Source organism: Molossus molossus, unplaced genomic scaffold (assembly GCF_014108415.1).
Source record: "Molossus molossus isolate mMolMol1 unplaced genomic scaffold, mMolMol1.p scaffold_m16_p_22, whole genome shotgun sequence".
Classification (NCBI taxonomy): domain Eukaryota; kingdom Metazoa; phylum Chordata; class Mammalia; order Chiroptera; family Molossidae; genus Molossus; species Molossus molossus.
The window spans coordinates 21,354,845-21,374,239 of NW_023425358.1; the positions used below are offsets into that span (position 1 = coordinate 21,354,845).

At 47.8% G+C, this 19,395-nt stretch overlaps 2 protein-coding genes across 3 annotated transcripts in view; one reads left to right on the forward strand and one right to left on the reverse strand.

Annotated features, from left to right (window-relative positions):
- Positions 1-700: 700 nt before the first annotated feature.
- On the reverse strand, positions 701-3,295 carry LOC118639942 (cytochrome b-c1 complex subunit 9). Its single transcript, XM_036276644.1, has 2 exons — positions 3,099-3,295; positions 701-965 (listed from the first exon to the last, which is right to left on the reverse strand). The coding sequence occupies exons 1-2, from the start codon at positions 3,246-3,248 to the stop codon at positions 927-929; spliced, it is 189 nt and encodes a 62-aa protein (XP_036132537.1). The 5' UTR covers positions 3,249-3,295; the 3' UTR covers positions 701-926.
- A 269-nt stretch (positions 3,296-3,564) lies between these two features.
- The window catches only part of ZMAT5 (zinc finger matrin-type 5), a 28,685-nt gene continuing 12,854 nt past the window's right edge, over positions 3,565-19,395 (forward strand). For both annotated transcript variants that reach the window (XM_036276643.1, XM_036276642.1), the window contains exons 1-2: positions 3,565-3,684; positions 16,666-16,816. In XM_036276643.1, coding sequence (XP_036132536.1) covers positions 16,690-16,816 — 127 coding nt within the window. In that variant the 5' untranslated portion in view covers positions 3,565-3,684; positions 16,666-16,689. The remainder of the gene's footprint in view (positions 3,685-16,665; positions 16,817-19,395) is intronic.

Genomic DNA, 19,395 nt, shown 5'->3' on the forward strand with positions numbered 1-19,395 from the left:
ACCCCCCATTTCTCTGCCAACAGTCTGTGTGCCATTTACCATGTGCCACGGTCTGTAACTGTGTTACCTGCATTTACTAACTCCTTTAATCCTCACAAAAACCCACACACAGAAGGTACTTCTATTACCCCCCTTTTATAGACCAGGAAACTGAAGCTCAGCAAGATCAAATGCCTTGCTCTTGGTTCACACAGCAAGAAGTGGTGGAGTAAGGATTCAAACCCATGAGTACCGTGATAAACCAAACTCATTAGAGAGCAGAACTCTAGCAGGAGGCTTAGAGTTCTGGCTCAACTTAATCATCAGAAGATGGGCTATGGCCCAGATAAGCCCAGCAACTTACCCAAAGACACTCAGCAAGTTAAAGGCAGAATGGAGGCTAGACTCTGGGGCATGGGGTGGCCCAAGATGCTCAGGCCAGGTTTTTTTTTCCCTAGCTGAGGCCACATTGCTTCCCCATGGCCAAGCCAGTAAGCTCCCCTCTACATGATTTAAGAATGGAATTACTGGTTTAGAAGACAAAGCTAAAGGTAACATCTCCAGCTCTAGCTCATGTTTTGAAAACCAGAATTCTTTGGAAATTAATGGGAAACCAAAATACTGGAATCTGCCCTTCAGATGTTTGCAGAGGACTTTGAAGTGGTCTCAAACAACTGACAAGTGAAGATCACGTCGAGTTAATAAAACATCAATGCAGAAGTAGGTCTCAAGGACAGTTTGCATTTATTTGCTGATGACTCTGACTAAACATACTTCAAACATAGCAGAAGTTAAAGAGTCTGTGAGGTGAAGTCATTTCTTAACAATAGCTAAAAGTGTTCCATGGACAGTGATGTGAGCATCATCTCAAGCTGACACCCTGGCACCGGGCAAACAGCTGGTGGGTGGATCTGGTCCATCTGGCCTTGATGGGAGCCTCTGAAGAATTAATTCTCATACTTATGCTTGATGTGTTTCCACAGCTTCTGCATTTTAAAGACAAGAGACACAAACTTTTAGTTTCACCTCTTACATTTACAACTCCCACTGTGCTGGTCGCTAAAACAAGCTTGAGAGAAACTCTTACCACATCCTAACAGTTGTGGTGGGCAAGTTGGAAGCAACATCAGGCTTCCTGCACATTCTTGTTTATAAAATGTTGAGCCCTGGACAGTGTGGCTCAGTTGGTTGGAGCATCATTTCATACACAGAAAGGTCTCAGTTTCAATCCCCAGTTGGGGGGTGTACGGGAGGCAACAAATTGATGTTTCTCTCCCCTACTCCCTTCTCTCTAAAAATCAATAAATAGCCCTGGCCGGTTTGGCTCAGCGGTTAGAGCGTTGGCCTGCGGTCTGGAGAGACCCGGGTTCGGTTCCCGCTAAGGGCATGTACCTCGGATGCAGTTTGCCCCCGGCCCTGGTTGGGTCGTGTGGGTGGCAGCCACTAGATGTGTCCCTTTCGCGTCGATGTTTCTTTCTCTTTCTCTCTCTCTCTTTCTTTCCCTCCCACTCTAACTGAACAAAATATTGAAAAATGTCCTTGGGTGAGGATAAAAAAAAAAATCAATAAATATGTCCTCAGGTGAGGAAAAAAAAAAAAAATTAAAGTCAATAAAAACATATCAACTGAAGATTAAAAAAAAAAAATGCTTTAATGCTCTCAACCACCATGTGAAATAAGTGGGAAGAAATGATATTACTTTTACAGGAAACAGGTACAGAGATTGAGGGATTTGCCCAAAAGCACACAATTATTAAGAACAGAGCCTGGAAGATGGCTCATTTCTTCAATTCCAGGTATTACTTTTGAGGTTCTAAATATGGAGTCCCAAAATACTTCACATTGAACCATTCTTAATTTCCTCAGACCTATGACCCTGGGTCAGGAACTAACTGGATTCTCATTCCTAAAACACAGAAGTTATGATAACATACCTAGATTCCTAAAACAGAAGTTATGATAACATACCTAGATGCCTTTCCTAAACAGTGGGGATGGCTAACTGCTTACAGGAGATGAAACTGTGGTAGCAGTTTCATAGGTGCAGAAAGTTGCCCTGGCCACAGGCAACACTGCATTAGTGAACAGAGCCTGCCTGGGCTATAGAGTCAGACAGCTATGAATTTAAAACAAGAGTGAATGGTGGAACAGAGTTATCTGCACAAGACCTTCCGTAGTATGAGACAATTTAATGATATAAAGCATGCACAGCACCTAGCACAGGGCCTGCCACACAATGAATCTAAAAGATGTTATTCCCTACCTTAAGCTTCCACTTTCTCCTGTGGAATGTAACAAATGTTCATTTCTTTTCTTTTTTTAAACCCTCACTCAAGGACATGTTTATATTGATTTTTGAGAGAGAGGAAGGGAGAGGGAGAGAAACATCAATGTGAGAAACATGGACCGGTTGCCTCCCACAGGCAACCAGGGATGGAACACCCAAACTGGTTATATAAATGTTATTTTCTGAGTGGTACCACCTAGCAGGCACTTTGCCTATATTTCAAGTAATACTCACAATAATTCCGATGTAGTTACTATATCATTTCTATTTCACAGATAAAAGTGAAGCTTAGAGATGAAACTTGCCCAACTTAATGTCACAGCTATTAAGTAACAAGGCCCAGTGCTCCCATCCAGGGCTCTCTGATTTCACAGCCCGCACTCTTCTTAACCATTATTAATACCACGCTGCTTGCGTGGAAAGCCTTGATAACCGAAAGCGCTATCTGAAAAGGCAGCCACAATGTCTAAGATGTCCTTTTCGCGATCTTCGACCGCTCAGGCCTGCCCTTGAAACCCTCTGAGTCAGGGGGTCCAGGTTCCAGCCCTGACTTGCCACTAACTTCTGGTTGTGCAGCCCTAGTAAGTGCTTTGCTCTTCCTAGGCTTTAGTTTTTGCTTCTATCATATTTAAAACCCCTGCAAAGTGGGATCTATTGACCTCGTTTAAAGTTTTAGGATTCACACCAGGAGGAAAGGACAGATGGGAATCTACAGACAGAAGACGCCCAGGGTTTACCCCTCTTCCTCGTACAAGAATAAGTCCCACCCCACCTCCCTTCCCATTGTCACCCCTCAGGTGGGCCCAAGGTCAGGGATGGCCTAGGCCCTCACCCCCTGGTTGATGTTTTCGTAGATTGCGTCCGCGCCTTGGTCGAAGGCGCGTTCGAAGAACAGGGCACCCACGGCGATGGTAAGAGCGAAGGTGGAGGTTCTGCGGAATAGCAGGGAGTACAACCTCGCAGTTATCGTCGGAGCCGCCATGTTTCTCCACTGCCAAGACGCGACACCGCGTCTGCGCCGCGGCTGACCTTGCTCTCCAAAGGTCTTCAACGCGCAATACTTTATGGGATATGTAGTCTCTCTGAATCTCAGTGCTCGTTTTGAATCCCGGAGGTAACTGATGACTTACACGGGAAAAATGTCTCATAAGACTCAGATCAAGACAGCCCAGATTGTTTGGTAATATTTATTATACAATTTTACTCAATCATTTCTTGTTGATTGAATATTTCGAACTACAAAACCCAGAAGCCCTCGCGCTCCCTCCACCTCCCCTCTTGGTGTCTCAGCTTTAATTCCCAAAGGTTTCTGGGAAGGGAGACCTGATACCCAAGGAAGGACTACGTATCCCAGCAAGCAGTTCGCGACGCAAGGGCACAGGAGGAGGAGCCCAAAGCCCTCGCCCCGGCGGAGCCAGGTACCTGTTTGGCGGGACTTGGAGGGTCTAGTTTTAGTCTCCTTCCCCTCATGGGAAGACTTGGGCTCTTCTTTCTAAATCGGAGCTCCTCACGGTGGGCCGCACCATTTAACGGGATGGGGAGTGGATAGAGGGGAAAGGGCGGTTCTCGTGCTTCCTGTTTCCCTCATCTCTGGGCTTCATAGCCGAGAACCCTGGCCTGCAAGGCAGGAGAATTGACATCATCATTCCCACAAAAGCTTTGGAGTACTAGGGCCGTCAACAAATGTTTTATTTACTTATTTATTTATCTTCACACGAGAATTTTTAAAAAATTGGTTTTTAGAGAGAGAGAGAAACATCGATCGGTTGCCTTCCGTAGGTGCCCCGACGGGGGGTCGAACCCACAATCTAGGAATGTACCCCAACTGGGAATCGATCTTGCAGCCTTTTGATGTATAGGATGATGGCTCTAAGTAACTGAGCCACCGGGCCAGGGCAGCAAATGTTTTATGAGTGCCTTCTCTGAGCCAAGCACTGGGGACTCAGCAGTGAACAAGTCCCTGTTCTTGGAGCACTCATTCTGCTGTATGTGGATGGATGGGGAGGTGCAGCAAAGACAAACAAGTCATGCTTTGAAGAGCAGAAGACAGGTTGATTAGGGAGGGGGTGATGTGCTATTTTAACCAGGGTGCCCAGTGTGACCCTTAACCAGAGACCTGAATGAATAGTAGTAGGTCAAATAGGGGAAACGTTGCTGCAAAGGCCTTGAGGCTGCTGCAGTTCTGGGGTGTTTGAAGGAAAGAAGTAGAGTGGACTCTGAAAAGGTGGGCTCAGGTCAGCTCATATATGGCCTTGTAACCTATGATTAGGAGCCTTATTTTTTCTAATTGCACTAGGAAGCCACTTAAGGGTTTTAGACTGGGTTGTGACATTTTAATTTACATTTTTTAAAAATATGTTTTTATTGATTTTTTTTTTAGAGAGAGAGGAAGGGAGAGGGAGACAGAAACATCAATGTGAGGGAGATACATCTATGAGAGAGAGACACTGATCTGCTGCTTCTTGCGTGCCCCATACTGGGGATTGAGCCTGCAACCTGGGCATGTGCCCTAAACGTAATTGAACCAGGACCTCTCAGTCCATGGGAGGATGCTCAATCCACTGAGCCACACCAGCCCGACTAATTTACATTGTTTTTATCCTCACTGGAGGATATTTTTGCAGTTATCTTCAGATAGAGCGGGAGGAAGAGAGAAACATCGATGTGAGAGAGACACATTGAGTGGCCGCCACCCACACGACTCCAACCAGGGCCAGGGACAAACTGCAACCGAGGTACATGCCCTTTGCGGGAACCGAACCCAGGACTCTCTGGTCAGTGGGCCGATTCTCTAACTGCTGAGCCAAACAGACTAGGGCCTAATTTACATTTTAATGTCCTCATTGTAGCTGCTCTCTGGCCATGTTAAGTTTGAGCTGCCTCTTAGACATCAAGTGGAGATGTTTGTAGGCAAATGGGGATTTGGATCTGGAGTTCAGAAGAGAGGTTTTGGCCAGAGATAAAAGCCTTTGGCATAGGTGTGGCATTGAAAACCAGGCACTGGTCCGGCTGGCGTGGCTCAGTGGTTGAGCATCAAAAGGTCGCTGGTTCAATTCCTGGTCAGGGCACATGTTAAGGTTGTGGGCTAGATCCCCAGTGTGGGCCATGCAGGAGGCAGCCAGTTGATGTTCTCTCTCATCAATATTTCTGTCTCTCTCTCCCTCTCCCTTCCTCTCTTTCTAAAATCAATAAAGAAAAAAAGAAAACCAGGGACTGGATTCATGGCCTCAATCTGCCTCTGATTTGTAAAGCTAGCAGTAATGCCTGGGAGGAAAAATGTAAAATGCTCTACATCGTTATCCTCACTACGGTTATTTTCTATTTGCAAAGCGTCCTAGTAGCCCCTTGGGATAGGAAGTTGTGAAGCTTCTGGGAAAGAATACTTATGTGTTGCTAACAACACATCTGGCTGATGTGAAGTTCAGAGGAGGAAGGAATTATTTTAGGTGGGATGGATGGGGAAGACCACAGAGCAGTTATGTTGTGGCTTGTTTTATTTTTTGTCTTTTTAGTTAATTCCCTTTGGGGCAACAATTTTTAAAAACCTAATTTTTGTAAGCCATCAAAGTCAACTTAGAAATGATTGTTCTATACATAAACCTAGATAATAAGAAAAACGACCATAACTTTTCCTTTGAGTAATGTTGAACAAACTAAATTCCTTTAAGCATTCAACCCTATTAACAGCCTAATTGCATTCCCTAACACATTTAATTCCACTTATAAATTTAATATATTTGATTTTCTTTTTTAAGTATTTCAGATGCATAATCCAACAAGTATAATTTCCTTAGAATACTTAAACAGTTACTAGGGAAAACCTAATAAATTAAAACTATAAACAATCGATTTTATTTTTATTTTTTTGTTAATTCTTACCCAAGGATATTTTTTCCATTGATTTTTAGAGGGTGCAGAAAGGAGGGAGGCAGGGAAAGAGAGAGAGAGAAATGTCAGTGTGAGAGAGACACATAGATTGGTTGCCTCCGGTGGGGAATCAAACCTAAGAATGGTGCACAGACTGACTTTCTATCCACTGAGCACTGGCAGGGGGGCATAAACAACGAATTTTAAGTTCTTGTAAACAGTTCAGTATTTTTTTTTTTTTACCCCTCACCTGAGAACATTTTTGCATTTATCTTCAGATGGAGCAGAAGGAAGGGGGGAAGAGAGAGAGAAACATTGATGTGAGAGAGACATGTTGACTGGTTGCCACCCACACGACCCCAACCGGGCTGGGGACAATCTGCAACCGAGGTACATGCCCTTAGTGGGAACCGAACCTGGGACTCTCTGGTCTGCGGGCTGATGCTCTAACTGCGGAACCAAACCAGCCAGGGCAACAGTTCAGTACTTTTAATGGACAAATTCTCTTATGTAACTGGTTCTCAGTCTGGTGAGCTAAAAGAAATACATCTCTGATATGAAATTAGGATATGGGGGGCACCTTTAGTATTGTTTATAGCACCAGGTGTTCTTGATATGTAGCCATTGTTTCCAGCCATTGCTAACTTCTCAACTTAAAACCACAAGTCTAATATCAATTACTAACATATATTTTATCAATTACCTAACTATATACTTTAACTTTTATATTTTAAATTGGAATCACATTGCTTATCTGTCATTTACTCAACATGTCAAATTATTTTCAATGTTACTGATACTTTTTTTTTTTTTCCTCACCCGAGGATATCTTTCCATTTTTTGTACAGATAGAGTGGGAGGGAGAGAGAGGAAGGGAGAGAGAGAGAAACATCGACGCGAAGGGACACATCGAGTGGCTGCCACCCGCACGACCAACCAGGGCCGGGGACAAACTGCAACCAAAGTACGTGCCCTCAGCGGGAACCGAACCCGGGTCTCTCCGGACCGCAGGCCGACGCTCTAACCGCTGAGCCAAACTGGCCAGGGCTGTTACTGATACTTTTAAATACCAAGTATACACTGATTATTTCAAATTCAGGACAGGTTGTGAGTACATGAAACAGTTGTTTCTTATATTATTATTTATTAATTATTGTATTATTTTCCATACGAACAACTTAAACCTACTTTTGGCCCACGCTGTACAGTGAGTTTGATGTATTATACTCCCTCTGTTTTCAATTCTAAATTTTCTTGGGAGTGTGACAGGACACAGAGCCAGTAAGAAAACAGTTTTATTCACTCTAATGAATTGTGTTTAGCATGCCAATCAAGTTGGGGTTACCATTTCAGCAAGCTGACTGATTTGTGACTGGAACACAATTGGGCTATGTCTACCCAGAGTTACTGTCCCTAGCAGAGGCTGCCTGTGGATGCAGGGAATAGAGAGGTCGATGAGCAGAAGCTCATTCCCCTAGGCTTTTGTTTCTTAGCGGATGCCTACTGGGGGATGCTAGACTCACTGGTTAAAATGCAGATTTCTGGACCCCCCTCCAGATCTGTTGGGTCAGAATGCTGGAGCTCTGACCCAGGAGACTTCATTTTTAATAAGCTCTGCACAGGCAGCCATGGAAAATTTTGAGCAGGAGTCATTTTAAGAGGATTGATCTGATGCTGCCAGGGTGAGTAAACTGGGGAGGCTGGTCCAGGTTCGAGAAGGTGAGACCTGACTTGGGCAGCAGTGACGGTAATACCAGAGGGTCAGATGGTATTGGAAGCCCAGACTGTGGGGAGGAGCAGGGAGAGGCACAGGTGGTTCTGAGTCTGGGTATCTGGTTCAGGAGCCTCCTTCAGACTATTTTTACCTTCCTATTTGGAAATTCAAGCCTCCTGGGACCTGTAACTATCTGATGAGAAACTGTGTCTCCAGCCTGCAGCTCCCTGGAGCCCAATTCGGGTTCCACCGACCTTTGCTGGGCTGGGTCTGCTTAGAATCAGGGCGTACCCTATGAGCCTTCAGCCAGGGCCTGAGGGAAATGTCTGCCTTCTATCCCTTTCAAGGTTCATCCTGGTAAACCAGGTCACTGGAACCATTCACGGTATCTCCTAAGGAAGAAGGAATAGGATTTATCCCTGCCTGACAAATTTCCCACTTTTTAAGGAAATTTGGGGGAAGAATTTAAAAACAATACATGCGAAATATTGAAACTTAGAAAATAGAAAAACACTACAGTAAATGAAAAAACAAATCCTGCACAGAATTCTAGTATCCAGACATAACCACAGTAAATATTTTGTGTCTTCTGTAGTCTTTGTGTGTATGTGTGTATTGGGGTGGGAGGTTCTTTTTCCTTAAAAAAGTGCTATTATAGAATATATACTTTTGTGATAACAAGTCATTTTTATTTGGCAATATAGAACATTTGGCAATATAGAACAATATGAACATTTGTCCATATGAAGGAATCATTTTCGTTGTCTTGATGTGTAATGGCTGTGCAGTGCTCCATTAACCAGATATGGCCCACGCCTTACTCTTGCTTCTGGCCAGCTGTGGGCTCCCTTTGCCCACAATTTTTTTTTTGAGGGTAAGATGAGGATAACAGGCTTTGTGCATCATGTCATTGAGCCTCCACCCCACCTCACTTGGGACTCTGAGCAGCCTGCTGTGGGTGTGGTGAGCATTGGATAACTGTCGGTTGTTCTCACGGTTGGACATCTAGATTTCAGTTTTAGGACAAGCTACATTGCAGCAACCACCTTGGTACCTAGATCTCTGAGATCATCTCTGATCATTTCCTTGGAGGAATTCCCTGTTGGATGCAGGTGTCTCTCTTGGGTGTTCCCTGGCACAGAGCTTGTTACCTAGTACTGTTACTGGGGCACATTTGTCAGCCACCTCTAGCAAAGAAGTGTACCTTCTTGTGAGAGCAGGGACTTTGTGTCATGAAATGTGAACCCCATTCTGGCAGACAGGAAATGCTCAGCAAATATTTGGCTGGTGAATGAATGAGTGAAAAGGGAACTGTGGAACTCTAGGATTATGTATGTATGAGTGGGAGGTAGAGGGGTTCTTTTGACCTGATTCAGGAGTGGTGTTTTAGGGGAGGAAGTATGGGGCAGTTTGTAGCCATCATGGATTATAAAGTGATTTTTTTTTTAATGTATTCCAGTGTATTCACTAGCTATTGCTATATAACAAATTACCCTAAAATTTAGTGACTTAACACAGCAGACATCTCATATTGTTTCTGAGGGTCAGGAATTTGGGAGTGGCTTGGCTGAGTGGTTCTGGCCCAGACTCTCCCACAGGGTTGCAGTAAAGCTCAGGGCTGCACTCATCTGAAGGTTTGACTAGGGCTGGAGGGTCCGCTTCCAAGCTTACCCACATGGCTACTAACAGGAGGTTTCAGTTCCTTGCCACATAGACCTCCCTACAGGGCTGCTCACGGTATGACAGCTGACTTCCCCCAAAGCAAATAGTTAGAGGAAAGGAGACATGAGGATGGAAGCCACAGTGTTTTTTATAACTTAATCTTAGAAGTGATATACTGTCACCTCTGCTCTATTCTCTTAGTCACACAAAACCCTGATGTAGCTTAGAAGGGAACAACAACACACGGAACAAACATGAGGAGGTGGTACCATTAGGGACCACAACCGGCTGCCACATCCACAAATGAATATTGAGCACCATCAGCACGTCAGACACTGTGCTAAGCACCTAGCATGCATGATTTACTCCTCATAGTAATCTTATGAAATAGTGTTATTACCCTCATCTTCCAGATGAGGCTCAGAGGATAAGTAGTTTGCTGAGACTGTCACAGCCTGAAAGTGGCAGGGATAGGTGGGATTCATCCCTGGGTTGAATGATTAGAGTAGGGATTGATTAACTTGGGTGATCAGCGTGACTTGGAGCTAGCTCTCACTCTCTCCGTTCCTCAGTTCGTCATCTCCTTCCTTAGACCAGCATTTCTCCCAATGTGGTCTGTGAACTCTGCATGAGAGCCTCCCTATATCCTGGCCCTCTCCCAGACCTGCTGAGTTAGAAATTGCTGTGGCTGGGGCCCCCACTGCCTGATACTGCTGGGGGTAAGGTGATGTGCCTCATGGCAAGGGGTGGCACTGATGAGGTCAGGATGAGAAAGCTGTGTTGTTGCTACAAATCACCAGGGCATTTGAGGGAGACCCCTAACATATTGGGATTCCTATCAGGGAAGACATCTGGGTCTTCTTGACACTTCTGTTGGAGCTGAGTCCTAAGTGGGCAATCTGTGGGCCACCCCCACAGGGCAGTTCTGATGCCATCCACTCCAGACAGCAGGCATATGTGGTGCTGGGACATTGCCATCCTCTTAGTGGGTGTGCAATAAAGCTGTCCTCTGGCTGCGGTTTGCTGTTTACCTGGGGTCTGGCAGTGCCATAATTAGAAGAAATGACAGGTGAGCTTGAGGGCGCATGTGGTGAGCACAAGGCCTGGATAATTACAGTGTGCGTCCCAGCCCCTGGCCACAACCGAGCTGTTGGCTTATTTTAGCCTTGTGCCAAAGCTAGCTCTGTACCCAAGACATACACAGTGAAAGGAACCAGGAATATCAGTGAAGCACGTGTCTGTCCCATGACAGCCTCACAGTGGAGCAGTGGGATGGGAAAAAAAGGGTTCTGGGGTCAGCCAGACCCCAGTGTGAATGCTGGCTCTGGCAGGCCTTGGTTGCGGGGCCTCAGCACATGGCTTCACATGTATGGGCTCCACAAGAGGGTTGTGGGGGTCCTCGGCACCGCTGCCCAGCAGCAACACTCAGGCTGATGAGAAATATCATTATCAGTGTCTCTCCTAACCTTGGCTTTGAACACACTGTGAGTATTTCTGAACCCATGTCCTCATCTGTGAAGTGGACACCTTGATATAGAGGGTCTCTGAGGACTAAATAAGAGAATGGGAGCTAGGTGCCTATCACACAGGAATCAAATCTGAAGCTCTCGTCCCTCATCCCACCTCACTCCCGTTCTCTTATTTTTTTCTATCCCTAAGTGTCCCAACTAGTTGGTAATTTTTTCCTTGAGCCCAGAGGACTAAAGTCAGGTGCCGTGGGATGGCCATCTGTGGTTTAAGTCAGTAGAACTGGGCTCTGCTGGTGGCAGAAGTCCTTTGGGGAGGGTGGTGGCAGTAAGAGACCAGCCTTTGGGGTCTTATGTGTCTCTTCTCACTGTCTTCCTTATCCATCCTCATCATCATTCCAGATTCAAACTTGAGAAGAAGAGGGCTTGGCAGATGTTGTTAGTGAGCACAAGGTGGGAGGCCTCAGATTCTGCAGGCTCACTCCACAGCAGTTGTGTGTGCGAGACCCTGTTCCAGATGCTGGGTGCAGCAGCTGGACAAACAACTCTGCTCGCATGGGGCCTGTTCTCTAGTGGAGAGGCAGGCACACATGACAGTAAATCAGCTTGTGAGGAGACAAGACGAACTGTGGAAAACAGAGCCAGTTGTAAGGGGACAAGAAGTGCCCACAGTTGTGACTTTGGCTACCATTTAAAATTAGGTGGTCATGGTGTGCTTACCAGGAGGGTGAGGGAATGAGGCTTCTGGACAGGCAGTAGTAACAGCCTCCAATGGAGCACTAACTGTATGCTGGGCATCTTAATATACTACTACAGCATAGCAACAGTGGGGTTCCTAATTTATTTTTATTTTTTAAAATATGCATTTATTTATTTATTTTTTTAGAGAGAGGAAGGGAGAGGGAGAGAGAGATAGAAACATCAACAAGAGCCCTGGCCGGTTTGGCTCAGCGGTTAGAGCGTCGGCCTGCAGTCCGGAGAGACCCGGGTTCGGTTCCCGCTAAGGGCATGTACCTCGGTTGCAGTTTGTCCCTGGCCCTGGTTAATCGTGCGGTGGCAGCCACTCGATGTGTCCCTTTCACGTCGATGTTTCTCTCTCTCTTCCTCTCTCTCCCTCCCATTCTATCTGTACAAAAAATGGAAAAATGTCCTCGGGTGAGGATGAAAAAAAAAAAGAAACATCAACAAGAGAGAGACATCAACATCCATTGGCTGCCTCCTGCATGCACCCTGCAGGGGATCGAGCCTGCAACCCAGGCATGTGCCCTGACCAGAATCGAACCTGGACCTCTCAGTCCAGGGGAGACACCCAAGCCACTGAGCCACCCTGGCAGGGCAGAGGAGGGTTCCTATTTTATAGCTAAGGACAGACTCAGGGAGATGAAATGACTTTCCAGAGGTCACCCAGCTGTTAAGTGACAGAGTGGGGATTCAAACCCAGACCTATGTGACCCAAGAGGGTTGTCCTAAGTTGCCACCCCGTCACCTGGCAGATGCTGTTGCAACCATGGACCTGGTCACTGGGACTCGGTGGGTGACTCCACCTGTGTTCCCAGCAAGGGAGTGGGGCTGGATTATTCTCCGGCCAGAGCCTTGCTCGCAGGCTGCCGAGTACACCAGCCTCACAGGAAGAGGATGAATCATAGCAGAGTGCCAGCTTAGTCACCAACCCCTGCTGGTGTCAGCATCATCTGAGATGTTCAACTGCCCCATCCCCTTTCCCTGCCCTCCCAATCAGGGCTGCTAAACGTAGCAGTGCACATGGGGGTTGTGCAAGGGTGCCTGGCTGTGGGGTGAGTCGGAGTAAAATGTGCTCTGCTTGCCAAGTTGTGTGTCTGGCAGGCGCTGTATCTGCCCAGAGGATCCTGCAGCTGCACCTTGTCCTAATGTGTGCCCAGGCACTGGAGTGGGATGCAGTTGGGCCAGAAGTTCACACATGGGCAAATACCTTGGGTGAGGTCACCTTGCTGAAGGCCATCTTCTGCCCAGGAAGGGGCCTCTGCCTCCATGGGGAATTCCTGTGAGGTGGACAGGAACCCTTGGTCCCCTGAAGCCTGTCTGTGCCCCTGACACCATCCCCGGGCTGTGGGGGGCTCTGTAGAACTGCTGTGAAGAGCAGGTATTTGGGCCACCATGGGGCTGATGTTCTGGTCCCACCTCTGCCTTATTCTGTGTACTTCAGAAACTCACTTCGCCTCTCCTGACCTCACTTCCCTCATCTGTAACACCTCCCAGCTGACCCCAAAGCTGACCCCAAAGGTTGGGCAGTGGCATCCTGTTCCTTGTTCTGAGCCTGTGTTTTCTGAAATACAGGCTTTTTGAGGGCTGATGATGATGATGACAACAGCCAACATTTTTTTTTTTTTATTCTCACCTGAGGACATTTTTGCATTTATCTTCAGATAGAGAGGGAGGAAGAGAGAGAGAGAAACATCAATGTGAGAGAGACACATTGACTGGTTGCCACCCACACAACCCCAACCAGGACAAACTGCAACTGAGGTACGTGCTCTTAGTGGGAACCGAACCCAGGACTCCCTGGTTCGTGGGCCAGTGCTCCAACCGCTGAGCCAAACTGGCCAGGGTGACAGCCAACATTTTTTGAGGCCTCCTGTCGACCAGGCTATATGTGACTTGAAGTGTGTGTGTGTGTACGATCTCTCAGCAATCCTTGAGGTGGGCACTGCTATTATCTGTTTTCATAGGAAGAAACAGGCCAGAAATTAATTGCTCAAGATCCCAGAGTTAGAAAGTAGTACCTGTTGCTGTGGCCCTCCACTGCGGCTGGTTTGCCTCCCACAGTGTGTGCATGTGTGAGAGGAGGGAAAATACAAATAGACACACATACACACGTGCACATAGCCCAGCCCTAAGGAACTTATCATTTGGGTCAGAGTGTAATTCAGTCTTGATTTCCCAATGGTTTGGTGGGAGGTTTTCTCAGTAGACCTGAGCCCCAGGCACTGTGAGACCTACTCTGCCCTTTGTAGATGTGTGACCTGGAAAACTTCACAGCACCACCCTGAGCCTCAGTTTCCTCATTTGCAAATGAGATTATAATACATACCTCTTGAGGTTTGGAGGGGCCGCATGGTCCTGGGGGTGTTGTGAGTGACTCATAAAGGAAAGCTGTTATCAGTGTGATTTGTTGGGAGGAAACTTTTGTAAGTGATTAGGAGGGGCTCTAGAGCCATTCTGCCTAGTTTCTAAGCCCAGCTCCACTGCTTTCTGGTGGCATGACATTGACTAAGTCACTTCACTTATTGGAGCCTCAGTGCCCTCTTCTGTAAAGGCATAATAGGTCCTGCCACATAGGTTGTCCTGAGATGATGCATTTATAAAGCTTTTAACCTATTGCCAGTAGGTAGTATGTGCACAATAAATCAAGTAATAGGTACATTCACCGAGCACTTGCTCAGTGCTGGGCATCATTAGTGTCATTTGTATTGCTAGTACTCTTTTGTTAATAATTCATTTGGAGTAGCAAACTTATATCTACCACTCCCCAATCAGGCAACCAGTCAGACCTACCACTTCATTCCTACAGTGAAAGTAGCGGCCTAGAGAGGGGAAGTGACTTGTCTAAGGTCACATAGCTGACTGCTCAGTGCCTGGCATGGTTTTGTCCAGTCTGCTGCAGAACCACTGTTTCATCTCAGTCTCCTGGAGGGATACCCCTTCCTTTGCCCCTCCCCTCCCCATTACTCTCCAGAGCCAGCAGCTCCTCAGAGCTTCAAGCTTCGTGAATGGCTTGGTTTAGCTCTCAGCCATTAAACGTTCATCTCTTACAATTTCAATCCAATTCCTATAAGTTTATTGGCAAGATGGGGTGTATTAGAGCTGCCAAATTTAATATATCAAGTCCGTGTGTCTGGGATGCGGTTTCTCAGCAGTAACAGGAGAAAAGAGAGGTTTTATATGTTTTCATTTTGAATGACTGCCTGTTCCTAATCCCATTACAGCCCTTGACTTAATGGCTGCTGTCCCTGTCTGCCGCTGCAGCAGGAGTAGCTTTCTCCATCACCCCGCATGGCTTCCTGGACTGTCCAGGGTGCTTGTTTGTCTTCGTGTCTTTCTGCAGTCTCTTTACAAGATGCATCTCCCCATCTGTCTGCCCTGTGGGTCAGGTCCCAGCTTTATCTTTATTCGCCAGATCCTGGGGGTCTGAAGCTTTTGCTGCTAGCCTGAGCTACCTCACGACCTTGGGGAAGCCACCTGTCTTTGTCCTCTGGGCCTCAGAAACTTGCTCTGTGAAATAAAGGGTCAGAATATAGGACCTGAAGGGTGAGGGGCTTGTCTGAGCTTAGCCTGTACAGATCCTACTTGATGGCCCCAGTGGATTCTGTCCTCCTCTGGTCTTGTGGCACCAAACTGGGAGATGCAGGGGTTGGCCATAAGAGTCATAGAATCACCCCCTGCCTTGGGCTGCAAATCTTCTGGGTCAGGGGTGGCAGCTGTGGTCACCGTGGCTGAAGGATCGTAAGAGTCTGGCTTCTCTAGGCATTGAGCCAGCTGTGGAAGAGAGGATACATGGCAGCTGCATTTTAGGGGACCTGGGTTTACCTTCTGCTTACCAGCTCTGTGACCTTGGGCAAATCCTCTTTCCGAACCTCAGTTGTCCCTTAAGGAAAATGGGAATTAATTTGTTTATTCAGCAAGTATTTGGTTGTCTGCTGTGTACCATGAACCACTTTGGGTGCTGGAGCTTCAGTAATAAACAAAATAAAAATATCCCTTCCTGTGTGGATTTATCTTCCTACTGGGAGAAAAAGATAGTAAATGTAACAAGTAAGTTATTACTTCAAAGGTGATAAAAATGAAGCAGGGAATGGGGAAAGCTAAGTGGAGGGTGGCGGGTTCTGCAATTTTAAATAAAGTGGTCACGGTAGCTTACTGAGAAGGTAGTATTTGAGCAAAGATTGAAGGAGTCAAGTGAGCGAGCTTGGCAGGTACCTGGGGGAGAGCATCCAGGCAGGGGATGCACAGACCTGCCGGGAGGTGGTCGTGGGCCTGGTGTGTTTGAGGAGCAGAGAGGAGGCCTGTGTGGCCAGCATGGAGAGAACAGTTGGGAGGAGACAGACATGTGGAGGGTGGCAGCCGGTAGAGGGTGTAAGGTGGTGGTTCCCTGGCTCAATATGAAAATTTTCTGGGGAGTTTTAAAACATGCTGATGTGCCCTGGCCTGCAGTTAGAGTATCAGCCCGCTGACCAGAGAGTCCCGGATTTGGTTCCCGCTAAGGGCACGTACCTCGGTTGCGGTTCATCCCCAGCCCCGATTAGAGTCATGCGGGTGGCAACCAGTTGATGTGTCTCTTTCATATCAGTGTTTCTCTCATTCTTCCTCCCTCTCACTCTATCTGAAGATAAATGCAAAAATGTCTTTGGGTGAGGATAAAAAAATAATTTAAAAAATGCTGATGCCTGGGCCTCACCCACTCTGGTTCTGCCTCAACGGGCCTGGGGTGGAGGCTGGGCATGAGAATTGTTAAAAGATCCCTCTGAAATGAGGCCTGTGTAGCTCCTCATGGGCTCCTGTGAGTTCTAAGTGAGGTGGTGCCTGTATAGAATGTCTTCCTCACACAGCACAGGCCTTGCCCTCAGGGAGTGCTCAGTCGGGGTGGTATGCCGTGGCCTTTGCTGTGTGGCCTTTCCTCCATGCTCTGATTGAGTGCTTTGTGGCTTCCCACACAGTGACAACACCTGGCACAGGTGGCCATGGGGAAGCGTTACTTCTGCGACTACTGTGACCGCTCCTTCCAGGACAACCTCCACAACCGCAAGAAGCACCTGAATGGGCTGCAGCATCTCAAGGCCAAGAAGTCCTGGTACGACATGTTCCGAGGTGGGTGCCCACTGGCTTGGCCGCCAGGCTGATGGAGCCCTGCTCTTTGCTCTTTCTTATCATCAGACAGGGAAGCACTGTGGGCCAGTGGCCCCTAGCACAGATGGGCCCTCAGAAGGTCAGACTGGAACATGAGCTCTTTTCCCCAGCAATCTGGACTGAGAGCTCAGTTCGCAGATGCCTTGCAGGCTCCGTGGTCAGGAAGAAAGCCTCTCCAAGGAGGTGGTGTTTGAGCCAAAAGCTGAAAGAGGGAAAAGCCAGCCACATTATTCTGGGCAGAGGACATGCAGAAGCAGGCAGCCATGAGCAAAGCACCAGGTGCTCTTAGAGCAGAAGAGGGTGTGGCTGGACACAGCAGGAGAGAAGAATGGTAGGGGATAAAGCTGGTGGCAGGGCAGGGGCCAGCTCATGCACCACTGTGGAGGCCACAGTCGGGGATGGGTTGTCCCGAGGGCAGAGAGTAGTCTCTGAGGGGTTTTAGGCAGCAGCCAATGTGACCAGAGCTACATTTGACAGTGATAACTGACTGCTTTGTAAGCAGTGGGGTGCGGTGAATGGCTGTTGAATGACTGGCTAGATGGATGGCTGAATAGCCAAGCTTCTTCTGGGAAAGGCTTCTCAGAGCGGGTGTGACTGGGGTGAATGAGCTAAGGCCATAAGCAACTAGCACAGGGCCTGACATGTGGGGGCACTCACTATAGGGGAGCTACTCTGCACTAGACATTAGACACACACACTGAGCAAGAGTGAGGAAGGGGCCAGAAAGTGGCCAGCTAGGAGCCAGATCAAATGGAGAGGGAGCTTGGCAGTGTGGCGAGGGGGACCAAGAGCTCCTAGAATGAGCAGGGGCAGGTCCGATGTGCATTTGGACCTGGGGAGCAGGATTCAGGGACAGGGCTCAGAGCCTGGAAGAAAAGAGCTGAGTCCCAGCAGCTGAGAAGGAAGAAGGTGAGACAGAGAGAGTTCCCTAGTCTGACTCAGAATTTACAAGAAGGGACTGAGCATTTATTGGGTGCCTTCTGCATGCCAGGTGTCTTCCATGTTTTGTCATTTGGTTTTTTTAGTAATTCTTTAAGGCAGCGGATCTCAACCCTTGGAGTTAGGATCGCCTAAAGACCTTGAAATAAAAAAATGGTGATCCCCTAGTGCATCCCCAGAAGCAGGTTTGGGGTGGGGCCCAGGCATGGTATTTTGAAAGCTCTTCCTGATTCTACCCATTTCAGAAGAGGCTCACAGGCTTGGATGAGGGAGGGTGGCCAGGCTGCTCAGCAGACTAGACTTGGTTATGGCAAGGGTCTAGGAGTGGGGACAGAAGGGTCCCCTAGGTGCCTGGGAGGCCTCTGACCCTGGTGTCATGCAGAGATGCCCTGTCCCCCAAATCCAGCAGGGGCTGTGATCTGGCATGGAACTGGGCCTCAAGACCACCCTGGTGTTTGCTCCCAGTCCCAGACTCAGCCGAGAACAGCCGGGTCCTGGGAGCCAGGGCTGATCTGCAGAGACTGTTGTGTTACTTATAAAAAAGATGAAACAGGTGAATCCCTGCTCAGGGCTCCTGCATTCCCAGCCTCCTCTCACATCCCCACCCACATTCAGTCCCTAGAACAGACCTGTGAGGGAGCCTGGCCCAGCCAAGGGATCTCACTTCAGGTGGTACCTTTGAAAACCAAAGCAGTGGATCGCCTACCCCGGGTCCCTAAGTTGGTATACCAGCTCTTTCCTCTTTCCTTTGTTTTTTTTTATCCTCACCCGAGGACATTTTTCCATTTTTTTGTTCAGGTAGAGTGGGAGAGAGAGAGAGGAACAGAGAGAGAGAGAGAAACATCGACGTGAAAGGGACACATCGAGTGGCTGCCACCCGCACAACCGACCAGGGCCAGGGACAAACCGCAACCGAGGTACGTGCCCTTAGCGGGAACCGAACCCGGGTCTCTCAGGACCGCAGGCCGACGCTCTAACCGCTGAGCCAAACCGGCCAGGGCTTTCCTTTGTTTTAAGTATGTTTTTATTGATTTTTTAGAGAGGAAGGGAGAGAGAGATAGAAACATCGATGTGAGAAACACCACTTAGCTGCCTCCTGCATGCCCCCCACTGGGGATTGAGCCCGAAACCCAGGCATGTGCCCTGACCAGGAATCAGACCAGGACCCCTCAGTCCATGGTATGACACTAGTCCACTGAGCCACACCAGCCGGGCTCTTTTCCCTTTCTTTAGAGGCTTCCCAGGGCTCCAGCTTACCCAAGTAACCACACAGCATAGACTTTGGAGGGGCGTACCTCGCCTGGGCTAGGACTTAATTCTTGATCTGCTCCCAGCTTCAAGTCCTTTAACCCTCAGAGGGCTGACCATCCATCTGACATGGTCAGGACAAATGCGGACCATGGAGCTAGGCTGCCTGGGTGTCAGTCCTAAGGTGTCACTCACTAACATTGTGGCCCTAATTTAGTCATGTGTAAAACAACCATAACAGTGGTACCCACCTCCCAGGGATGTGATGGACACAGTAATCTCATGATGACTGTGTGGCATTAAGGGTTCACTAAGTAGGAATGATACCTGTGGCTTCACAAAAGGAGTGGCCT